At 32.7% G+C, this 24,842-nt stretch overlaps 2 protein-coding genes across 2 annotated transcripts; both read left to right on the top strand.

Moving 5' to 3' along the window:
• The first annotated feature begins 593 nt into the window (after window positions 1–593).
• LOC142617601 (structural maintenance of chromosomes protein 5) lies at window positions 594–18,132 on the top strand. The gene is made up of 30 exons (XM_075790508.1): window positions 594–803; window positions 2,270–2,447; window positions 2,535–2,688; window positions 4,415–4,488; window positions 5,561–5,710; window positions 5,812–5,916; window positions 5,997–6,142; window positions 6,893–7,004; window positions 7,112–7,267; window positions 7,705–7,826; window positions 7,899–8,043; window positions 8,122–8,187; window positions 9,675–9,803; window positions 9,941–10,039; window positions 10,189–10,354; window positions 10,450–10,595; window positions 10,757–10,820; window positions 10,908–11,032; window positions 11,200–11,277; window positions 12,519–12,591; window positions 13,706–13,809; window positions 13,969–14,085; window positions 14,167–14,244; window positions 15,211–15,310; window positions 15,503–15,557; window positions 16,655–16,703; window positions 16,785–16,872; window positions 16,957–17,029; window positions 17,653–17,756; window positions 17,841–18,132. Exons 1-30 carry the CDS (start codon window positions 766–768, stop codon window positions 17,900–17,902), a joined length of 3,156 nt encoding a protein of 1,051 aa, XP_075646623.1. The 5' UTR covers window positions 594–765; the 3' UTR covers window positions 17,903–18,132.
• A 1,938-nt stretch (window positions 18,133–20,070) lies between these two features.
• LOC142615196 (putative defensin-like protein 184) lies at window positions 20,071–20,697 on the top strand. Its single transcript, XM_075787903.1, has 2 exons — window positions 20,071–20,162; window positions 20,432–20,697. Exons 1-2 carry the CDS (start codon window positions 20,108–20,110, stop codon window positions 20,602–20,604), a joined length of 228 nt encoding a protein of 75 aa, XP_075644018.1. The 5' UTR covers window positions 20,071–20,107; the 3' UTR covers window positions 20,605–20,697.
• Window positions 20,698–24,842: the final 4,145 nt, after the last annotated feature.

The raw sequence follows: 24,842 nt of genomic DNA, 5'->3' as shown, positions 1-24,842 counted from the left end.
TTGGTTTAAGCAAAGGTTTTGTCGGTTTACTGTGGTTTGAGCAAAGATTTTTTCTTTGCTGATGGAGATGCTGAGCTTGAGAGCCATTGGTAAGGGGTTTTGGTGATGGAGTGAGCAGTGTTTGTGAATTTGAGAAGATGTTTTGGGTTTTTGGTTAAGAGAGGTTTTGATTTATTGGGTTTGGTTTTGGGATTAGGATTTTGAGTTGAGAGGTTGATTTTTTTTGTCACAGTTCTTGATGGATTTGTGATTTTTGTTGTGTGTTTTACGTTTTGATTGTTGGATTCATTCAAGCATTTTCTTTTCCTATTTGTTTACTGAGAAATATATAGGAGAGTTTCTATTTTTATCAGCCAATAAAGATAAGAGAGGTTAACGGCGTTAGGTCCGTTTAGACTTAAATGACTAAAAATGTTAGTTTTGAAAACTTTTGGACCTCTTTGATATTTGTCCAAATCTAAGGGGGTAGTTAGTGAAATTTACCCTTATGATATTTTATTCTTTTAGAAAGTCAATCTTCTCAAGTCTTAACGAGTCTGGACCCGGGTCCAACAACCCCTGAATATATATGATGTTTTTTTTCGTTTGGCGCCAATTCTTTCTCGAACCTACTGCCTCTCTCTCTTTTTCTCTCACACTCTTCTTTCCTCTCTTAAGCCCTAATTTTCACTCCCATTTGTCCTTAATCCCCAAATCAACCACCTAGGGTTTCACAAAGTCTCCGATTTTCCAACACAACACACACACTCTGATCAATCTTCCTCAATGGCCGAGCCTCGCGCCAAGCGAGCAAGAATCGAAAGGTCCGTACACTTCTCTCTCACTCTCTCAGCTATATTTATATCTCTGTCTTAGTTCTTGTGAGCGTTTTGAAGTCCAAGATTTAGTCTGTGGTGTGTTTTTTTTTTATGTTATGTGATGGTGACATTGTACTTGGTGTGAACACTACAGCGTTAGGGTTTTTTTTTTTTGTTGAATTTTTGAAATTTTCTTTGTTGGTTTTTAGTTAGAGGACTGTTTGGTTGTTGAGAAAATGTAGGGAAAGTGAAAAAGATATAGAATTGATGAATTCTTACTCTGAATTTGAGGTTTTGATGCTCTGTGATGGTGACGTTGTTCTTGGTGTAACACTGTACAGCGTTAGGGTTTTTCTGTTTTTTTTTTTTTAAATTTTGAAATTTTCTTTGTTGGTTTCTAATTAAAGGACTGTTTGCTTGCTGAGAAAATGTAGGGGAAGTGAAAAAGAAGTAGAAAATTGATGAATTCTTACTCTGAATTTGAGGTTTTTGATGCTTTGTGATGGCGACGATGTCCTTGGTGTAACGCTGTACTGCGTTAGGATTTTTCTTTTTCTTTTTTAAAATTTTTAAAATTTTCTATGTTGGTTTTTAATCAAAGGACTGTTTGCTTGCTGAGAAAATGTAGGGGAAGTGAAAAAGAAATAGAATTGATGAATTCTTTCTCTGAATTCGAGGTTTTTGATGCTCTGTGATGGTGACATTGTGCTCGGTGTAACACTGTACAGAGTAGGGTTTTTGTTTGTTTGTTTTTTTTTAAATATTTGAAAATTTTCTTGTTGGTTTTTAGTTTTAGGACTGTTTGGTTGCTGAGAAAATGTAGGGAAAGTGAAAAAGATATAGAATTGATGGATTCTTACTCTGAATTCGAGGTTTTTGATGCTCTGTGATGGTGACATTGTCCTTGGTGTAACACTGCACAGCGTTAGGGTTTTTGTTTTTTTAAATTTTTTAAATTTTCTTGTTGGTTATTAGCTTAAAGGACTGTCTGGTTGCTGAGAAAATGTAGGGGAAGTGAAAATGAAATAGAATTGATGAATTCTTACTCTGAATTAGATGTTTTTTACTCATTTTCAATAAGCATTCAAATGGAAGATTTTTTTTTTTAAAATAAAAGTTTTTCTGTGTATTTTAAAGCAAATTAATTTTAGCTTTTATTGGTCAAATCCTTGTTATCACATTTTTGGTTCTCTCATAACTTTTTTTTTGCTAAAAAGGAAGCTTCTTTGTGCACTGTTATACTTGCTGCTCTTATATATATAGTGTTAAACTTTTGGGTTCCAATTCTAACGAAAAGTATTAAACTTTTCATTGAATGAGACTTGTAGAAACAAACAAATCCACTCATTTGAGATTAATACTACTATTAAGCTTGCACGAACCTGTTTTCCAAAATTTTGTGTCCAATTATTTATTCTACTTTGTTAGTGTTGTATTGGAGGATCAATGTTTTTTAAACTTTTCTTTCTCAGAGGGGAAGATGATTATATGCCTGGAAATATAATAGAGATTGAGCTCCAAAATTTCATGACCTTCAATCACCTGAAATGCAAACCGGGATCGCGCCTGAACCTTGTAATTGGGCCAAATGGATCTGGGAAGAGCTCTCTTGTGTGTGCCATTGCACTTGGTTTAGGTGGTGAGCCTCAGGTTAGTTAAAGGCTGATGCCTTATTTGAATACCCTACCTTATGTTTCTTCATACTATATAATGATGGGGGAATTTCGTTTCATGCAGCTGCTTGGGAGGGCGACGAGCGTCGGAGCATATGTGAAGCGTGGAGAGGAATCTGGTCATATTAAAATTTCACTGAGAGGGGACACTAAAGATGAACAGATTAACATTACACGTAAAATTGATACACGTAACAAGTCTGAGTGGTTGTTTAATGGTAAGATATTTAGTACTTTAAGTATTGACTGAGCCTGGCCTGCCTGGGCTTTGGACAATCCTAGAGAGCCGCGGTTGGGTCTTGGCCTAGAGCTGCCCTGGCTTGTGTAGATCATTTCTACTTCATTTTTTACTTTCGCCCCTATTTTTAATTCCTACCTCCATCCCATATTGTATGTCATGTTTAGAAAATTCAATTTTTTAAGGGAACATCATTCAATGCCTTCTCTTTTAGTGAAAATGGTACAAAATTTAAACTACCCTAGTTGATTTAAACTCAAGTGAAAGAATGACATTATTTTTAAATAAATTAAAGCGTTAGTTAGGAAATTTATTTATTAACTTTTTAAAGAGGACTACATGTTAGGACATCCCAAAATGGAATAGGGAACCAACAATTTGGGATAGAGTTAGTACAAAACATTGGAGCTAAAATGGCTAAAATACAAGGCATTCATATCAAACATCCCACATTCAAATCACATTTAAAGTTAATACATGTTGAGGATAACATATTAAAATTAGACTCTATAGGCCAAAACTTTTGGCCCAAGCCCAAAATTTTGAACCAGGCAGGTTCCATGGGCCACCTGGCTGAAAGCCAATCCTAACTACAAGATGAAGAGTCATTTTGGTTTTCCTGATACTAGGAATTTAATTTATCCACACTCACTCATAAAGAAGGATCTTCTGAATGACCAGTTGAACATTTCATTACATGAATGTTATCAGCATGTAGTGACTGGTTGTCCAATGAACTATATCTTTTTCTTTTGCATGCTTAATATTTTCAATCAATTTTAGTTGCTGGAAATATTTTTATTATATTTTTTTGCATTCAAGCGGTAAGTATTGGGGGTTGTTTCTCATTAATGACATCCCTATTACCTGCTATAAATGTGTATGTTCAAGTTTTGCCAAATATTACTTTTTTTGTTAGATTTTGATTTCATGAGGGTTGTTTTGTAATGTGAAAGCGTACTTAAACTTTCCTTTGAAGCCTTTCTTAGATGAAGATATTGAGGAAACCTCACTTTAGGTGCCATTTTAAGTAATAAGCGCCCCAAAAGAACTAAAAACCAAAGGGGAGGGGGCATTTTATTTAATATCAAGTCATTGTAATGTTTTCACCATAATAAAACAAAATCTCATAAAATTTACAAGCAACCTATATTAGCCATGAAATTAATCTCATCCTAGCTGGAGTCTAAATCTTCTGTCCCACTTTTCCTGCTCCACTCTATACTCTACCAATAAAAACTTGCCACGTGTTCACCTAATTAATTAAATACTACTATTATTGACTTATTAATGCTACCGTTATTAATTAATAGTAGTATTTAATTAATTAGGTGAACACGTGACAAATTTTTATTGGTGGAGTATAAAGTGGAGCAGGAAAAGTGGGACAGAAGATTTGGACTCTCCTAGCTGTACATACTTGGTATAAACAAAAATAATTAAAAATACTGAAAACCCCTTTTTAATTGCATTTCTCCTGCATTAGATTGAAAATTTGAAAATTTTAGCTGTTTAAGTGCAAGAAATATAGGATCTAGCCTGAGTTTTATCTGTTTGCCAAGTTTCTCTCTCTCTCTCTCTAATGATACATTTATAAAGGAGAGTGGTTTAGCTTTTGTAATAAGAAGAGTGGTTTAGCTTTTATAATAAGAACAAAGAAAGCTTAACAGTCTAGCCATTTCTTATCCATCATTTGTTGGTTTCAGGAAAGGCTGTGCCTAAAAAAGATATACTTCAAGTCATTCAAAGGTTCAACATCCAAGTCAACAATTTGACTCAAGTAAGTTTGAAGGATCTAGATTAGGATGCATACATCAACTATAAAACATAATTTAATAAATGCGATTCTGCTTCTTTTACGTGCGTATATATATTTATATATGTTCAATTTCTTATCATGAAGAATGGTTTTGTAATTGAAATTGAGCTCATTGCCTGAAAGCACACTTATGCATGTCTGTTTGCATTTGGTATGAAACACTTCAGAAATGTTTATCTAATATGGTACCTATGCATTGTCCTTAACCTCATATACCAGTTATTCTGATTGAGTGTCATCATGGCCCTTGTGATCTGCTGGTAGTAGTTTCTTTTCTACAATTTGGGATCCTGTTGAAGTTCCTTTTTCTCCTCAAGTGGGTGCTTTCTCTTTTGCAGCATGGTGGTACGATTGTGTGAATGTATAAGAAACAAATATATTTTGTTTCTTTTATTAGATGTATGTTTTAGCTACGTGTTTTTTGTTATTTTTTTTCTTAATATGAATTTCTGGTTTATTGTAAAACTCCTTTTTTTTCATGCCACTTTCCATTAGGTGCTTTCCCAAATGAAAAAATCGAGTAAACTTTTCTTGTGAACATATCCTTTGTGTAGCATTCAAGATGCTGCTTAGATTGGTCCATTTGGATGTTTGGGCCTTAAGCCATGCATAGGCCTCTTGTATTCTGAAATTGTGCATTTCATGATTTCTAAATACTTGATTTGCAGAGGACATGTCCCCCTTCTTCTCTAATTAGATTTAGATGACTGTGGATATTGATAAATACATCTTAATCATGTCTCTAGTTAAAGTTTATATGATCACTTTGATCTTGTACCTACTTGGTGGTTTTTTTTTTTTTTTTTTCCATCTATAGATTCTTTTCTCCTCTTCTTCTGCTGCTTGCCTCCTCCCCTTCCCATCTCCTTTACGTATAACATGAGTGTTAATTGATATTCATAATATTACAGTGACACTATTTATATGTTATGTAGCTGATTATGATTTCACAGCAGGAGACATGCCTTTTAAACTAAATTTACTTTTTCTTTTCTCTCTTCTTTTTTTTTTGGGGGGGGGGGGGTTGATGTAGTTTTTACCACAAGACCGGGTCTGTGAGTTTGCCAAATTAACTCCTGTGCAACTTCTAGAAGAAACTGAAAAGGCTGTTGGTGATCCTCAACTTCCTATCCAACATCGTGCACTTATAGAAAAAAGCCGTGAGCTGAAGAACATTCAGCTAGTGAGTTTCTAAATATAGTGTTAAAGATTTAAAATTATTAAAACCGTACACTTAACACTTTATATGGTGTTATTGTTATTAACAATTTCTACTGATTTTAGTCTGTTGAGAGAAATGGAGAGACTTTGAATCAATGGAGGGCACTGAATGCTGAATTAGAGAAAGATGTTGAGCGTGTTCGTCAAAGAGAAGAACTTTTAACAAAGGTTAGCTTTTGTAGGTTTTGTTCATGATCATTTCTATGCTTGATAACATTTCAAATGTTGATTTTTCTGTCATGCTGCAGGTTGAGTCCATGAAAAAAAAATTACCTTGGCTGAAGTATGACATGAAGAAGGCTGAATATATGGAAGCTAAGGAGCAGGAAAAAGATGCAAAGAAGAAGTTGGATGAAGCTGCAAAAACCTTAAATGACTTTAAGGAACCCATTGAGTAGGATGACTTATCTTTGGATCACTAGATGTGTAGTGCTTAATATAAATTTTTTGACAGATAATAAAAGTTTTATTGATAAGAAAAGTACAATGCGTTTACAATAGTAAATTCAATACACTTGAAGCTTGTGTAGTGCTTAATGTGAATTTATTATCTCTGAGTTTGATTACATGTTGATTTCATAATATGCTAATGACAATGTGTTATCATGTGGCCATTGATGTGCTGACATAGTAGCATGTCTCTGTGCTGGTTATGGCACATCTTTATTTCTCTATCTGTTGACATTAGATATGCTATCTTTGTACCAGAGACAGCTACTCATGGAATTTCTCCAGGTAGATTTTTGATAATTAACATGCCCAAGTTTGCCGTGACATTTTGCAATTATTTCATATTATACTGAATGGACTTCTCCACAATGTGGTCAATCTTATGATCTATGTGAGGTCTTGGGGGTCCATGCATTGGCTATCTGGGTTTAAGCTTGGCTAAACTTCAACAATTCTTTTTCATTTATGGTTTTGTGGGGGGTGATATAGGAAGGTTTTATCAAAGGTATACCATACTAAGGACATAGGAAAACCTATATAATTGTTGTGAAAAGTGAGTGACTGATTGTGTGGGTTGCATGTTACTGCTTGCATTTTTTTCCTTTCTTCTTTTTGAGATCAATCACTGTTGCAATATGTCATGTTTCATCTTCTAAAGTGTTAGTTTACTCATTAATCAATCAATTGTTTGCAGGAAACAAAAGCAAGAGAAGGCACTCTTGGATGCTAAATGTAAAAAAGCTGGCCGTCTCATAAATGAAAATTCAAAAAGACTTACAGAACTAATGTCAAATGAAAGCCATTTGGTACTTACAGCTCGCGATCTTTCTTTTAGTATTTTGGTCTCTTTAATATTTTGTCACACAATTGTATTTCTTCTGTTGCCTTCAATGTTCATTAACATTTTCTAAAGGGGGTGCAAGTACGAGGAAAATATAAAGAAATGGAAGACCTAAAGAAGCAAGAAGAATATCGTCAACAAAGAATCATTAAAGCTAAACAAGATCTTGCTGCGGCTGAAGCAGAATTTGAAAATCTGCCTCCGTATGAACCTCCAAAAGATGAACTTGTAAGTAACTTTTCTAGCCAATTATTGATTTTTTCTGGTGGTGTGGGTTATGATGTGAGTTTATCGACATATGGTCACTGGAGACTTCAACCACTAACAATATATGGAACTGATTTTGTGGTTAATTGTCTTGAATTATCTTGAAAAAGTTATGGTTTCTCTTATTTTGCTATCATCAAATGTATTGGTGTACCTATCCAAAAAAGAAAAAGAAAAAAGAGACGGTTGTATTGGTGCAAGTATAATCTACTAAAATTTTATGCGCTAGTTTTCCTATAAGTAAATTGGTAAACAATGATTAGTTTGAACTTGTGTGTTTTTTGTTGATGATAATTTACCTGATCACTTTCATGAAAGTCAGTAATTACTGTTTGGTTGCTATTCTTTTGATTTGGTTGATACCTTCACTGTTATTACTGAAAACATTTCTACACCAGGAAAATTTAAAGGCTCAAATCCTGGAGCTAGAAGTTTCAGCTAATAATAAGAGGAATCAAAAGTCAGAGAAGGAAAGACTTCTAGCTCAAAAGAAAATGAGCCTCAGGAATTGCCTGGACAGGTAAATTTGAATGAGATTTAAATGTTTCATATGCTTTTTACCTTTTTAATATCTTTCTGATGATTTTTACAGGTTGAAGGATATGGAGAATACACACAACAAATGTCTTCAGGCATTAGTGAAATCTGGAGCTGAGAGGATATTTGAGGCTTATCGTTGGGTGCAAGAACATCGCAATGAGTTCAATAAAGAAGTGTATGGTCCTGTTTTGCTTGAGGTATGTATTTTGTAATTCGGATTGTTGCTTTATGAATTAATTCTTCTTTCACTTACTTTTTAATAATTTTGTGTTTAGGTTAATGTCTCTGATCGGGTTCATGCAAACTATTTAGAAGGTCATGTCCCCTATTATATCTGGAAGGTATTTGTCCTTCATCTGTATCAAACATTAAAAAAAAAAAAAAGAGTAAAGTTCTGTACTATTTTTTCATTTGAGACTTGGATGAAGATCATATTAGGTACCTGAGCTTCTTGTTGGTTTTATTTGTTTTTATTTTAGAGATCTCAGTTACTTAAAAGGAAATTGGGACAAAGGTGGTAGAAAGATTTTGTTAGCCTATGATTTGAATAAGGTCCCATTAGATTTTGATAAACTTGAATAAGACATCAAAGTGAAGGACTATTAAATTAGTTAAATGCAGGACAATGCTAGTCATAGTATGTCACTTATTAAATTAAAAAAATGCTAGTATGTTCCAGACAAATGGATTATATGAACATTTATGTATCAGTTTCTCTCGTGTATTTGAACCTTATATGAATCATTAGAATAATGGTTAAATGATTAATTCATCATTTCTTAATAGCTTAAGGTTTTGTAATAAGTGGTAATTTGTCTTGGTATCATAGCTGGTTTTCCTAAGTTTGGATGTTATCACTTGTCACCACTTTACCTCCCATTTAAAAAATAATATTCCACCTTCGGCCTCTAGGGGATTTCTAGGCCCACATGTGATGGGGAGTGTTTGAATAAATATTAAATGTTTAAATTCACCTCTTCCTATCACTTAAGCTTTTGAAATCAATGACAATTTATTAGAAACCAAATTATACTTAGTATCTGTTTGGATACGGATTATAATGGCTGCGTTTGGAGTGTTTTGCGTTTTCTGCTTTTTTTTTTCTTCTTCTGCTGTTGCACGTGTCAGGGGGGACAAATGTTACTGTTCATGAACAGTAGCCGCATTTTGTTGACTTTCAGCTCTTTTTAGCACATCTGTGGGTCTCGTGTACTGTTCACGGGACCCACAAACTTCACTTTTCAGAATTTTTTTAATTAAAAATGGGTCTCACGGCACTATTTACACATTTGAAAAGTATTTTGTTATAGTGTTTTCAGTTTTCAGTAATAAGCTTTATCCAAATGGACCCTTAATATGAACATTATGTAAGAGAAAACAGAAAGACCCCTGCACATCCCAGGTGCTTTACTCTCAGTCTTTCTGCAATGTTTTTGGATGGATGCACATAGGATTGAGACCTAGAGTGCTTATAACTATGATCCTTTACGTTAGCTGGGTATATGAATAATTCTTACCTATTTTTGGAATCAAAAGGCATGAGTATTTCAGCGAGACCCTATTGTTTTTTTTTCTATTTACTTATGCTATATTCTCTCGTTCCCCATATTTGTATGGTTGAATTAACCAAGCTTGTGTAATTATTTTGTACTTTTTAAAATTCTTTTTAAGGAATGCTATGTTGTTTATGAAGCATAAAGTTTTTATTTTTATTTTTATAATAAAATCATGTTATGTGAACATGATTTTTGTTGGGTGGTGAGGAAAGTTCTTTTTTGACACTAAATTTCTAGTCTTTTTTCTTTTTTTTTTTTTCCTTGATTTGCAGTCTTTCATCACTCAAGATCCTAGGGATCGGGACTTTTTAGTAAAAAATTTGAAGTCATTTGATATCCCGGTCCTAAATTATACAGGGGATGAAGGTCGTGCACCCTTGCCCTTTCAACTAACTAGGGAGGTATGTGACTTGGGCCCCAACTATGTTCTGCAGTTGAATAGTCCAACCATCTTATCATCAAATTTGTTATTATTATTAGTATTATTATTTGATAAGTAACCATCTTATCATTGTTTTGTTTTTTTGATACCAAGCAGATGCATTTGATTGGTATCTATTCTCGGCTTGACCAAGTTTTTAATGCTCCTAATGCTGTTAAGGAGGTTTTGACTAGTCAATTTGGTTTGGATCGTTCAGTAAGCTCCTTAGCTTCCTTGTTCAATTTGTGATGTATTTGACTGTGGGCAGTTAGAGGGGCTGAGCCTCATGAAGTTGGGGAGTTTGAAAATGTGGTTTATGATCATGTTTGATATCAGGAGCTTATCTATTTTTCAACTTTTCTCAGTACATAGGGTCCAAGGAAACTGATCAAAAGGCTGATGAGGTTCTAAAGTTGGATATTTTGGATTGTTGGACTCCAGAAAATCACTATCGATGGTCTAAATCTAGATATGGTAACCATTTTTCAGCTAGTGTAGACGCCGTGGGTCGCTCAAGTCTTCTTCTGTGTAGTATGTTTCTAGAAAACCCTTAGTCTTGATTAGTGTTTAATCTAAATCTTTACAATTGCATATGCTGCCAATTCTCATCTCTACTCTGCTTCCAGGTTTAGATGTTGGGGAAATAGAAGTTATGAGGTCTAAGAAAATGGAGCTCGAAGAATCAGTTTCTGTGATTGAGGAAAGCCTTGGGTCATTTAAGAATGATCTAAGATACTTGGAGGAAGAAGCTGCGAAATTTCATAAACAGCGGGTATGCTGAAAACATACAAGTTTCCAAAGTTTTTACTAATTCCTGACTGTTGTGACTGCTGTATATTTGTCTTGCCAAATATAATTATTGATTCATAACTTATTGGAGTTGATCAAAAATACAAATTTGCATTTGGACTTCATTCTGGATATAAATTGTAGGAGGATATTATCAAGATTTTACAGCATGAGAAGAAAAAACGGCGTGAAATTGAAAACCTAATTGGTAAGTATAAAATATTACTACATAGAAAAGTGCCACATTCAATCTTTACATTTACTTTAGAAAATAAATATTCTTTGGTGATCTTAGATCAAAGGAGAAGAAAATTAGAATCTTTGGACAAGGAAGATGATTTGGATACTCTTATGGCGAAGCTTATCGATCAAGCTGCAAAATATAACATTCAGCGATTCCATTGTGCAATGGAAGTTAAGGTGAAGTCACTTTCAGGCTTAGGTTTTTTGCCCCCTTTTAGTTATTATGCTGTGCTGTGACTTTGCTTGCTGGTTTATGTCAGAATTAAGAAATAAGCTATCTCTAGTATAGAGATACATATTTTGAAATTTTCAATCGCTTCATTCTTTTTTCCCCTGTTTTACAGGAGTTACTTGTTGAGGCTGTTTCTTTCAAGCAGAGTTTTGCAGAAGTGCATATGGCATCCATTGAATTTGATGCCAAGGTACTTTTTCTGATTAATTGTCAAGCTGATCTAGAAGTTCATACAAGCTTTATTGAAATGTATTAGATACCCATCTTATACTATTAATGAATCTAAAAAATTGTTAGTATGAGGGTGTAAAATTAATTTCTATAGGCTGAAAAAGATCATGTTTGTATTTGTGAGTCACTTTTTATTTTTTATTTTTGTCTTATTTCTGTACCAACTGAAGGACCTCTCCAAAACTTTATTTAACATGGTTGTTTTCTGTCTTCCTCCAGAATCCCATGATTTGTTATTTTACTAGACTTTCACTCACACAGTTGACCCTCTTATATTTAAAGTTACAATAAAAAATTGAAATCTATATTGTTTCTGTTTATTATATCCTTATCTCAGTGAATAGATCATTTTGTTATTCTTATAACTGTTTGAGGAGCCAACTTTGTTCTATATTGTATAATTAACAATTTTAACACTTGATAATTAATAGTGTTTTTTAAAACCTCTTTCTTAATACTATTAGTTATAAGAATAAAAAAAATACTCTTATTCTTTAATATATTATGGACAAATTTAGTTAGCTTATTTTTTGAAAGAGTCAAAATAATTTTTTTTGCAATTGTGTATTACTCCTCAACATGGAGTTTTGTTCACATGATCAAAATTTTCAATGAGAGTTTATTTTTAAACAAGACAAGTGGACCTTCCTTCAGCCTCCATTATGTATGCTCTTGGTCTTCCTTTTCTATACGTGGCATACTTCAAAATCAGGTGGAGTCCTTTCAAGAAGGTCCTATCTCATGAAGCGGAGGCCACTAGTTTGAATCTCCCATTCTTCCTCCACTTAGAACCAAAAATCCCTTATTAAAAAAGGGTGTCCTTAAATTCTTGAATTTGTCTTGGAGATTTGAATTTTTTAAAAATAAAAATCGCGTAGAAATTTATAAATTTAATAATTCTGTTAAAATATTATTTCTTCTTTTTCTTTCTGTTTTAACTGACATATACAATGACAATAATTCCCATTCCCCCTCCATTACGTACGCTCTTTGCCTTCCTTTTTTATGTTTGTAACCAATTCACATAGCATCCTGCAAGTCTCCTGATGAAGTTTTCTTTTGTTTGTAGGATCTCTGTATGTTTTATGCACAATTTTTTCTGTTATTTTGTTGAAGACATGGCATACCTGACCCCACTAAATATATCTTCAGTGTCTGATCACTTTCCTGATATGTATGTATTGGTTTTCTGACTTTTAGATTAGAGATTTGGAAGTTGATCTTAAGCAGCATGAAAAGTTTGCTATGCAAGCATCACTGCACTTCGAATATTGTAAGTTGCTACTAAAATGTAATTTTGTTTTTTCTTTGGCTAGAAAATTTTCAAAAATCTTTTCATTTGTTCATGGACTTTCATTGTGACCCTTTTATTGAAAAATCATTTAGTTGTGTAGCTTGGGTATACTTCCCATGAACTAGGGCCTTGCCATTTTTTATTACTTATAAAAAAAAAGTTATATTTTTTTATTCATTTTGCTTGTAAAAGTTATAATTTTAAACTGGCCATATTGGCACTGCTTACATAAACCGAGTGAGCAGGTGACAACATATTGAGAAATAAACAGATCTTGAAAGTAATTTTGCTTTGTAGTCCTTTCTTTTCAGGAGCTTTTTCTCCTTTAAAGAAAGCTTACACTTGTGATTTTTGAAGGTCGGTTAATATTATGGTTATGCTAGTTTTTGAAGGAGATCATATTATCATAATTGCTTCATAGATAGTTTAATATGTTTGTGGCTTGGTTAAAAAATTTCTTGTGTGATTCCAGTTTGGGATCTTTGTGAAGATTTTGACACTGGAGCTAGTATCATTAAAGTGGCTCAAGAAACCGAAAATGTTCTTGGAGATACTTTTATATATAATGTGTATTTAAGTGAATAAGGAGAAGCCTGTCTTTGAATATATTATCCTGTTTATGAGATAGGGCCAAATCTAGAAAGTAATTATAGGTAGAATTGTGTGCCAAATGGCTTTTTAGTATTAGTTTAAGAAGTTTGGCATAATTAGTCCACAACCTTTTGTATAATATTTTATGCTGAAAGTTTTCTTCCAATTTAATAAAATTTGTTTATTAACTTGTCAATGTATGTATTTTTCAATTAAGTTCCACCAAAGTTTTGATTCATTCTTCTGAGTAATGGAATTTTGATGTCTTAGTGAGGTATTGGTGAGTTGGTATCATTTATCATCTCGGCAATAGCTATCAAGACTGTAAGAAACTGATTGAGACTAACAATATTTTTGTCATGATGTCTTCTCAATAAGAATTCCCATGTATTATATTGTCCTCAAAGGATTGCAAGTTGTATATTTTGGAAGCCATGATATCAAATTATGTGAACTATATTTCTTGTGAAACTGACTATATACCATTTTACTTCTTGTTAAGGTAAGAAGGAGGTAGAGAATTTTAGACAGCAGCTTTCAGCTGCCAAGAGGCAAGCAGAATCAATAGCTACGATCACTCCAGAACTTGAAAAGGAATTTCTTGAGGTTTGTATTATGGCTTAAAGTTGAAACAGGTCAAACATTGTCTAATATGCCAGTCTCATGACTAGTTTCACTTTAAGAATGTATTGTTTTCTTCAGTGCTTCATATCTTCATGGCTCTTTATTCAAGAAACATTCTAATTCTTCTGTGTCGACATGTAGATGCCTACTACTATTGAGGAATTGGAGGCTGCCATTCAAGATAATATATCACAGGCTAATTCTATGCTTTTTTTAAACAACAATATTTTGGAAGAATATGAACACCGTAAAAATCAGGTAGTGTTCTGCCATCTTTAGTATAATTTGTACTGGTTTCTTTTATATTTTATTTTAACTATAATTAAAACCATGTCACAGATAGAAGATCTTGCAAAAAAACTTGAAGCAGATAACAAGGAGCTGAGGAGGTGTTTAGCTGAAATAGATTACTTGAAGGTGAGTGAAGTTTAGTTGCCTCATTACATAGGCAGGGTTCTGTGAAGTTAATATTTCTCTCCTTCAATCCCTTTTCACTAGTCATCATCCTGTGATCAAAGTCAATGTAAATGGGATAAGCCAATAAAACATATATTCTCTGCATAATTTAATACTGAAGCTAAAGACTATTACTTTAATCATGAGAGGACAGGGAAGACAATGTGCATGGATTGCCACGTGTTGCTAAAAAAGATTAACTATTGCACAGCTCACCCCCTCTTTCTTGTTCTCTCAGCTTCCCTACCAGTGAATTCACAAATCATAAAATCAATCTATTCTTTTATCATTCCTCCTTTTGAAATTGTTTTAGTTCAGCTAGAATTTCCATGTAACAGTAGTCAATTGAATATTATCTAGATGACTAAAATCAGGGTAAAATTATTTTGCATCTCTTTCTGAAATGTTGATCTTAATCATCATAGCATCTGGCTGGCTAAATTATTTGGTAATTCATCTGGGTAACTTTTGGTTTCAATTAAAACCTAAACAAGTCCTGGTGTTTAGTTTTTGAAAAAAAAGGTCCATTTGTTTGGTTTCCTTTTAAATTGATTGATATAATCGTATGGTTTTTATATTGTTTTCATTGTATACATGAATCTCATGCATGGCTAGAAATTATTAGATGGGAAGAAACTAGCATGTTCCCAAACTCAAGCTAATTTTGCTCCTCACTTGTTGTGTCAAAATTTTAGGGAATGAATAAACTGAATAATTTTCTTGCCAAAAAGAATAAAAAGAATAATCTGATCCTATCATATCATATTATTAATCTTGTATGCTTTTAGTTTTTTCCCCATCTCCTCTCGTTACTTTCTTGTATGTCACATATTTGCTTAGCTGCCTCAATTTATATGTTTTGATATTGATATGTATTTATGTGGTCTAATTTTTCCTATGCAATCTCCTAATTTTAAATTGGTGCAGGAAAATTGGCTTCCAACATTGAGAAATCTTGTTGCTCGGATAAATGAGACTTTCAGTCGTAACTTTCAAGAGATGGCTGTTGCAGGAGAAGTTTCATTGGGTATTCATTGCTTTGCTTATAGAGAATGTACCTTATGGCTAGTTTGGATGGAAGGAGAGGGAGGGGGAGTAGAGTAGAGCTGGCCAGAAATTGGCAATTGCCGGCCAACTCTCTTCTACTTCCCCCTCCCTCTCCCTCCATCCATTATAGTATTCTTTCTCAATTATTTTATTTAATGTTTCTTTTTCTCAGATGAGCATGACAAGGACTTTGATCAATTTGGAATACTTATAAAAGTCAAGTTCAGGTAACTGCAGCTTTGGATTTGTTTTATATTTTTAGTAAAGCACATTTCATATGCTACTGGGCATTTTGCTTCTTTAAGCACACCCCAAGGGGTAGCACATTAGTTGGGGACCGTACCTTGTGAAGTGGAGGACCTGGAGGTCACTATTTCGAAGCTCCCATTACCCCTCTCCTTGGGGGCCAAAATGAATAAAAAGTATATATATATTAAGTACATATATTATATTTTAACGTGTGAGTTCTGGCAGTTTCATTTGGGTGTTATTGGTAAACTTCTCTATAATAGAAACCTGCCTTTTGAACAAGGGATCTGGATTGTTAAGCTAGAATCAATTTAATCAAAATATGTACTTAATAACAATTACAGTAAAGAGAGATAATTATGAGCTGAATATTATCTCATGTAGTCAGCCAGTATGCACTTTAGATATTCAGTAGTTACTGCCTTTAATTACAACTTTACCTTGAAGGCCAAGCACATAAACTTTGAAATTGTTGACTTGCAATATGTCAAAAATTGTGGATTAGCTCTCGACATTTTTACTTCCTGCTTACCAGCTAAATAGCATGGAAAAAGGCGGATCAGATCTCTTTATAACATTTTGGATGTGCTATTACCAATCCAGTTAGAAAGACACAGTTAGCATGATGCTACAATACTGATAGAAATGTGTCAAAAGATATACAAACAGTACTAAGGAAGTATCATTCATCATCCCAAGATGTCTGGCATCTGACAATCTGGGTTGAGACTGTTTGATGAAGATGATGGAAGTAGAGCTTTCAAAGCTACGAATGTGGATAAAGCCTCAAGAGTCAAGACCATATTCTATGATTGCCAATGGTGTTTGAACAAGGTCCTTAAAGGTCCTTTGGTAATATGAATATAAAGGATTTAAATATTATGGTCCATTGTGATTTAGAGATAAATTTATTCATTAAACTACTTATCAAAAAAGATAAATTTATTCTTTATAATGTTGACATGCATTCTTTTCATTTATAATTTCTTTGTTTTGTGCTCTTTAAATTTGCTTTTGAATCATATCGAGCCACTTAGGCTCACGCTTTCATTTGGTTTCACCTTTTGCATTTAAGGCAAGCAGGACAGCTCCAAGTTCTCAGTGCTCATCATCAGTCTGGAGGGGTATTGAATCTTTTTGTATTTATGTCTTGATTGCTTTTGTGACAATTGTTTTTGATGTGTTCTAAATTTTCCTTCTTCTAGGAACGGTCGGTATCAACCATTCTTTATCTTGTTTCTCTCCAAGATCTTACAAACTGCCCATTTAGGGTTGTTGATGAGATAAATCAGGGTTAGTCACTGTATCAAGTGTTTTACAAATTCTTACTACATTAATACAGCTCATAGAATTTATTTTGGCCTCCAAATTCCGCAGGGATGGACCCTATAAATGAACGAAAGATGTTCCAGCAATTAGTGAGAGCTGCCAGCCAACTGAACACACCACAGTAAGAACACTTGTTTAACCTGATAATTTGGCTTTTAGGAGTGTGTAACTACAAATGGTTAGGGAATTTAGTTTAGGTGTTTCGTGTTGGTAGTAGTAGTTGGCTATTGCTTTTGTTGAAAAAGCACATAAACGCCCAGAGCTTTAATATTATTTTTCTTTATCTCACCTCAAGGGTGGCACAATTGGGTCAGGACCATGCCTCCATGAGGCACTAGTCTAGTTCAAATCTTTGCTTTGTACTCCCTTAGGGACAAACTTGCATATTAAAAAAACTTGATTGTTCTCTATGTCAAATTTGTGGGGCTAATGAGCCTACCGTGTCCCACACAATCTGCAGTGGCTGCTGAAATCTGCTTGGAGGGACACTTGTCATTTTTTCCTACAAAGGAAACAATTTCACTTGGATTCTGGTGAAATGGCAGTTCTTCTCTTTGAATGTAAAGCATGAGGATTATAAGATTGAGAGCTTAAATAAAATATTTATGTACTGAACCATTAATGTTTAATGCAACAAAATTGTCATTTCATTTCTTGCAGTTGACAAAAACAAGTTGTAGGTCTCTTAAACTTTCTTTTGAAAAATGCAAAGATGGCTGAAGTATTAGTTTCATCAATATGCAGGTGTTTTCTACTGACTCCAAAGTTGCTACCTGATTTAGAGTACAGTGAGGCATGTAGCGTTTTGAATATAATGAATGGGCCTTGGATTGATCAGCCCTCAAAAGGTAATGGTAACACCAGATAATCTCTATCTATTTGTTTTGCTTATAAGCAACTGACTGGCATGACTTTGTGTACTGTTTATTCAGTGTGGAGCAGTGGAGATTGCTGGGGATCTGTCACAGGTTTGGTTGGAAAAACTCAATGCTGAAATAACAATATCAAACTCTCAAGTTCAAATGCCCTCACTTTAGGATTTTTTGTTTAAAGAAAATTTAGGGCAGCTATTGTATCCATCAGAAATTGTACATTTTTTTGCACCATATCAGATGGTTATGTATAATAGTTTTGGCATGTAATTATTTCTCCTTTTGCCATTGTATAGATGATCCTTTCCTTTAATAGTTAGTAATCAATCTAATTTTTTATATATTTATAAAAGATGGATCCCCAAAACTGGAGGAATAGAATTGTGTGTGAACCAATCTATTACTTAAGTTCGAAGCATTTTATGTGGCATTCTACTATTGGTGGATGTAAAAATATAGTTTTACTAAAACCCAATCCGTATCAAATTTGAAGTCATTTACAATATAATATTCTTTTGTACTTAATTGAAATATGCAAGTTTATTCGCTTGTGGAAAAAAAAATCTCCTAAAAAAATAGAGTTTTAATCTCAAAAGGGCTCTTAATGGGTTGTGTGTTGTATAACTTATCTCATCATTCTTTCAAAGTTATCATAATTTTGAGTAGAGCCTGTGAGGTGTCTTCTGTTAGAACCTTGTGTGTTTATTTCTCAAGGAAAAAAAAAACTCTATTTGGGGATTCTCTCACCAAAATAAAAAATTATATTTCTACTATATCTTTTGGTAGTTGAGGTCTTTATGAGTAACTCCAAACACCTACGACAATTCTAAGCAAAAAAATAAATTTATTTAGGTAACCATTTTCAAAAGAATTAATTATTGTAACTTAATGATACTGCAATTTCTTTCTAAACACACACACACACACACACACACATATACATATATATATATATTTATATCTCTCTCTCTCTCTCTCTCTCTCTCTCTCTCTCTCTCGCCTGAGTAGAATTTTAAGTCATCTCAATCACAACTTTTTCGGCTTCTTGAATAAGTTATTGAGACGTGGCAAATATATGGACATGCACCATAATTGTTTGTCACAATACAGTGATCCAAGAATCACAAATGGTAGAGTTTTAGAAGATGCTTTGTTTTCTTTATGTTAGAATTTAGATTAGATATGTAAGAAATGGTAGTCTTGTATATCATTGGTTATAATATACCTAAAAAAGAAAAAGAAAAAAAATAATGTGAAATACATTGAAGACTTTTTTTAGTCATAAAATTACCTCTCCCCCCAAAAAAATCTAATGATCAATAGCAGTCTTGTTTGAAACTTAAGAGAATAATAAAAATTACCCCCCCCCCCCCTCTCCCTCCAAAAAAATCTAATGATCTAAAGCACTCTTGTTTGAAACTTAAGAGAACAATAAAACTCACTTCTTGGTTTTTTTTTTTTTTGGAAGTCACAATAGTTTTACAATAAATTATAGTAATTAGTTGTTATTGATTCTAATTTGAACTTATCACTGAAATTACTTTTTTTTCACCACCAATTGCAACTCGTAAAAATTTGCTACTTAGAATTTGTTGTGAAAGTGTTGTGGACATAACATTTCTCTATAAAGAAAAAATAGTACATCATAATTAATATAGGGAATGATTATTACTGCATAATTATTAATAATAATATATGGAATTACCATCACTTCATAATTAATAAGGATTAATAGCACTCATTTTGAAAATTAAAGGATCAATATCACTCGCTCATTCTTGTCTTTTTTTTAAATTTTTTTTTATTTATTTAGAGTAATGTTAAGGACATAGCCCAACCCACACCCAAATCTACACCTATGTGTCAACTCTTAATTAGATTTCCGCATTTTCAAGTACATGCGGTAGATCCATACGAAAGTGTTAAAATCTAATCAAGAGTTGACATATAAGCAGGGTGTGAATTTGAGTGTGGGTTGAAGTGTGTCCTTAGCATTACTCATTTATTTTTTGGAAGTAAAGCCATGCATTAATCAATAGGCTATTACTTCATAATTAATATAAGGAATAACTATTACTTCATAATTAATTTTCTATTATTATATATGGATAGATTATCAATTCATAATTAATAACAATAAATGGAAGGACTATTGCTTTTTAATAATATATATATTTGCATCATGCCAAGAAATATCGTTTTGGTGGAAATAAGGATGGTACGGTTCCCAAATGCCCTATAAAAAAGTACAGAATTGCATAACCCTTATTCACAAAAAATAAACTCAAAAAAAAAAAATTGCATAATCCTCGTACTTCAACTCAGAGATGGCAAAACTCTCTACCTTTTGCTATGTTCTTCTCCTCCTAGTGATCATCTGTGGTAATTACTTCAAAATTTAAACTTTTACGATTTATTTCTCATTTTTAAGTGATTCCATGCCCTACATTTCTCCCCTTTCTCACAAACCCACAAAAAAAAAAAACTTAATATTGATAAAATCAATCAGGTGCATATTTGTCATATTAAATTTTTTTTTAATCATTACTAATATGCTATATTAGTATATTTATTTTTTTGAGTGAAAAACCAAAGTCATAACTTAATCAAGCTGCTTTGTGATTCATTCAATGTTTATTGCGACTTTGTAGGTGAGGAAATGGTTCCCATGATAGAAGCAAAAGATTGCAACAAAGTTTGGACTTGTAAGGGTGATGACCGATGCCGGGCGGACTGTCAAAACCAATTCAAGGGTAAGGGAATATGTGACGCATACACCGCACCTTTGGTTCCGAAGCAGTGCTTTTGTGTATACCCATGTTGATTATGCAACATGTATTGAAAATATTGGTGTTAAAATAAATTGAACTCTATGGTTATGGTTATGATTATGGATTATTTATGTCAAAGTTTAAGAATGATTTGGATGAGTCAAGAAAAGAATAATTTATGTTACATGTGCAAGTTGTGGATTTTGACTCTTCCTAGCTACCAAGCATGAAGCATCCAGTCAATCCTTTGGGATCACCCTCATGATTATTTGGTGTTTATGGGATGAGAGATTTGAAATAAAAATCTTGTTTTCTACTTTGTGTTCCATTGAATCTAATTCACCGAGAGAGAGAGAGAGAGAGAGAGAGAGAGAGAGAGAGAGATGTGCTTTCAGAAAAACCATTAGCAAAAAGATATCTTAGATGTGCATGGGATCCAACCCAACCCATGTGGATAGGTTGGGTTGGGTTGGACTCTTTTCTTAATAATTATTATTATTAAATTGAGCATTAGAACAACACTACCACAAATAAGAAGAAATTTATAACAAAATAATCATGAGTATAACATCAAACAAACACAAAGTATATGAGAAGAACATAGGGTTTGGGTTTTATTTAAGAAAGGGGGCAAAAAATAAATAAGAAAATTATATAATATATTTTTTAAAATTTAAAAATATATTAAATATAGATAGGTCAGGTTAGGTTAGGCAGATTTGTAAATCTCATGACCTGAACCCAACCCGACCTACTGTAAAAAAAAAATTCATGACCTAAACCAACCCACCAACCCGATGGGTTGGGTTGGGTTAAATCAGTTTTGACAGGTTCGTTACACACCCCTAACTTAGTCATAAAACCACCAAAAAAGAAAAAAGAAAAAAAGAATGTAAAATACACGTTTATTGTGATAACAGTTAACATTGAAATTAACCATGGAGATGGCAAAAGAGGGTTTAAGGAGGAAAATAGCCATGAGTTAAAGACTAGTGAAACACCACGATGAATCTATTTATGTAATATATGAAGTGTAGTATTGTTGTTATTATGCTCCTATTGAGCAACATCAGTGAAACAGTTGGTCCACTTCAATCCACTTCAGTTTATTTGGTCTACTTTGGTGATGTTTTTTAGGTTTGTGTAGAAAGATGAGCTGCTTTATTGACAATTATGCTTCATTGACAATTATGCTATATTTTAAACATAATGTTGGTAGGTTCTTGATAAAATTACATTTTTCTTATGTTATTAAAGTCTTGTATTTGTTTTCTAATATAATCGATATATTTCCTTATATTTGCTCAATTTTTAGGTCATTCAAATCGTATAAAAGGATAAATTGTTTGTAAAGAGCAGTAGAAACAAACTCCAAATACTCATTACACTAGCAAATTGCGTGCGTGATATGTACGGATAATGCTTTAAGTTTTAGAATAAGAAATGATAGAATTGTGTGCCTAGTTAATGATCACATGATAATTAAATTATCATACTATGCTAATGCAAATCTCAAAAGTTATGGTGCAACTATTACAATAGAATAAGAGAACAATATGAAAATAAAGTGATAAACTAATGGATAACATTTTCAAATGGACAAACCACTATGAGATAATGTAAATGGAGTCAATACTATGCCAAAGGCTATTTCGGTTTGATTAGTAAGACGAAATATTTTGATATCGGTTGATACCAAGGTGTATTGTTTTATGTTTACCGCTAATTATATATATACACACACACACACATACACACATAAATTATTTATTTGTATATTCATTAGTCAAAATTTATATCATTTATTAAAAACATTTAAAATTATAAGTTTTTTTTTTTTGAGAAGAAGTTCATATCTCATTTAATTTGCTAATTTCTAACTAAAATGTCAATTTATTGATAATAGTAGACAATTGATGTTCATGTGCTTAAATGATACTCAAATAATAATAAATGAAAAGAAGAAGAAGTAAACCTAAGGCTTGTTCTATGTATTTATTATGCTATAGTGGTATTCTAAATAATAATAATAACAAAGAAGAAGAAGAAGAAGAAGAAGAAGAAGAATATGCTACTTTTGTTTTCTCCTTTTTAGCCTCCATCTCTACTGCCACACTTACCATCATCAATATGCTGCTTCTGCCATAGTGGTATTCAATAACATAGCAATGGCAATAGCTAGAAATTATAATTACTATTTGTACTTAAAGTGAAGGGAACAAAAATCAAAAAGTTTTATTCATAAATATCAGCTTGACAACATTAACTTCAACTTGAGAGATTAGTTGAGTACATAAATTCTTTGTAGGTAAAATGAGAGCAGTTGTGTTATAGCCAATGAATTATAACAAAAAATACTTTGCAAGTTGTGCTGAATGGGAAGAGCTGAGATTGAAAAGAAAGTAATTAGAATTCAAGATACTTTGCAAAAACGTGAAAGGGATGAAGTAGATGCAGTAGGTTTCAATGAAATAATACCTGAAATAGACAGTCTTTGTACAAAACAATGTGACCACATTGACAATACTATGAAGAAGAAACCTCAATGAGTGGCAGAATTCGATGGTAAACGGCTTATTCGAAAATTTTGTGTTGAAAGTAGATGAAATTATATTTGTAATTTAAAAAAAAAATTAAAAAAAAAAGAAAAGAATTTGTCTTATTAATAGCGTATAAAATTATTGGTAAGTAAAAAATAACCTAAGTTTAGTTAGGTTTAACACCATGAGCATGTGGAGGAAGATCTTCTATCCACATCATTAATATGTCTCGCATATTTAGTTAGATTATAAGTTACAAAGTTTTCCAATTGATGATATGTGAGAAAATAACATCGCTAAAGGTATTTGAAAAGCACTTTGCACAAGTAAGCAAATGTTTAGAAGGCTAAAGATTCATCCTCACTTCTTAAGGCTTTGATGAATTCAATAGATTTGTTGAGGCAATTGGCATCAACGTTTAATCGAAAGTGCTAGAGCTACAAACAATTTTTTTTTTTTACAAATAGTTGATATTGTGAGTGATTATTAGTAAGTAAAAAAAAATAATATAAGTGATGAACTCAAATGAGAATCAATAAAAATTTTTCACATCAACTTTGTGTAAAAATGTTGTTAAAATTTTTGTGTTTATAGCATTACTCATGCTTATTATATGTTAATCATTTAACTTATTTAGAAAATGCTAGTGGTTGGCTATAAAAACCAATAAAAATTTGGTCACAACAATAACTTATAAAAAATCATTTGTGAGGTTTAGCCCAAAATTTTCATTTATTTTACTTGCTCTTTCTCTTCTATAAATAGATCACATTGTCACTTTAGAAATGCACCAATACTCACCCTTCTTCCTCAACTTCCTCTTTTCTCTCTTTCATTTCTTGTTCCCTTCCTCGACCCTCACCTTCTCCTCCAGTGAGGTCCTCAGTCAAAGTATTATTCTCTGTGCTCCACAGCCTATCCTTCATGACCAGGCCTTTCTCTCCAATCCCTGCTTAGAACACTCAAGGAGGATATACAAAACGATGTCCATGCCTTTGCAGTATTGGTGTTGCTACTTTCATTTGGACACTAAACAGGTTTTTTTTTTTTTCAACACCTTATTTTTGAGATTGACCAGTTTTTGGCCAATCACAATAACTTCGGTTTTAAATTCTCTCACCATATTTTCTAGCTTCTTGACAGCAACATATTTGTTATGACTTGACGCTAACACCCTTTTATTGTGAAAAAACCAAATTTACCCAGTACTTGAATTTTTGAAAGTAAAGTACCATACAAAAAGAAAAAGAAAAAGAATAAAGATCAATCACCAGGCCTTTCTCTCCAATCCCTGCTCAAAACACTCAAGGAGGATATACAAAACGATGTTCATGCCTTTGCAGCATTGGTGTTGCTACTTTCGTTCGGACACTAAACAGGTTTTTTTTTTTTTTTTCAACACCTTATTTTTGAGATTGTCCAGTTTTTGGCCAATCACAATAACTTCCGTTTTAAATTCCTCACCATATTTTCTAGCTTCTTGACAACAACAGATTTGTTATGACCTGATGCTAACACCCTTTTATTGTGAAAAAAACAAATTTACCCAGTACTTGAATTTTGAAAGTAAAGTACCATACAAAAAGAAAAAGAAAAAGAATAAAGATCAATCACTCCACCATCTCCATACTCTAAATAATAATTGTTATTTTAAATATTTATAATCCACTTAACAACATAAAATTTACAAAAGAAAAAAAAAATTTACCAGTACTTGATTTCTTGAAAGTAAAGTACCATACAAAAAGAAA

Source organism: Castanea sativa, chromosome 11, assembly GCF_040712315.1.
Source record: "Castanea sativa cultivar Marrone di Chiusa Pesio chromosome 11, ASM4071231v1".
NCBI classification, from domain to species: Eukaryota; Viridiplantae; Streptophyta; class Magnoliopsida; order Fagales; family Fagaceae; genus Castanea; species Castanea sativa.
Note: the sequence above shows the minus strand (reverse complement) of the source record. Positions and strands in the feature narration are given on the sequence as shown.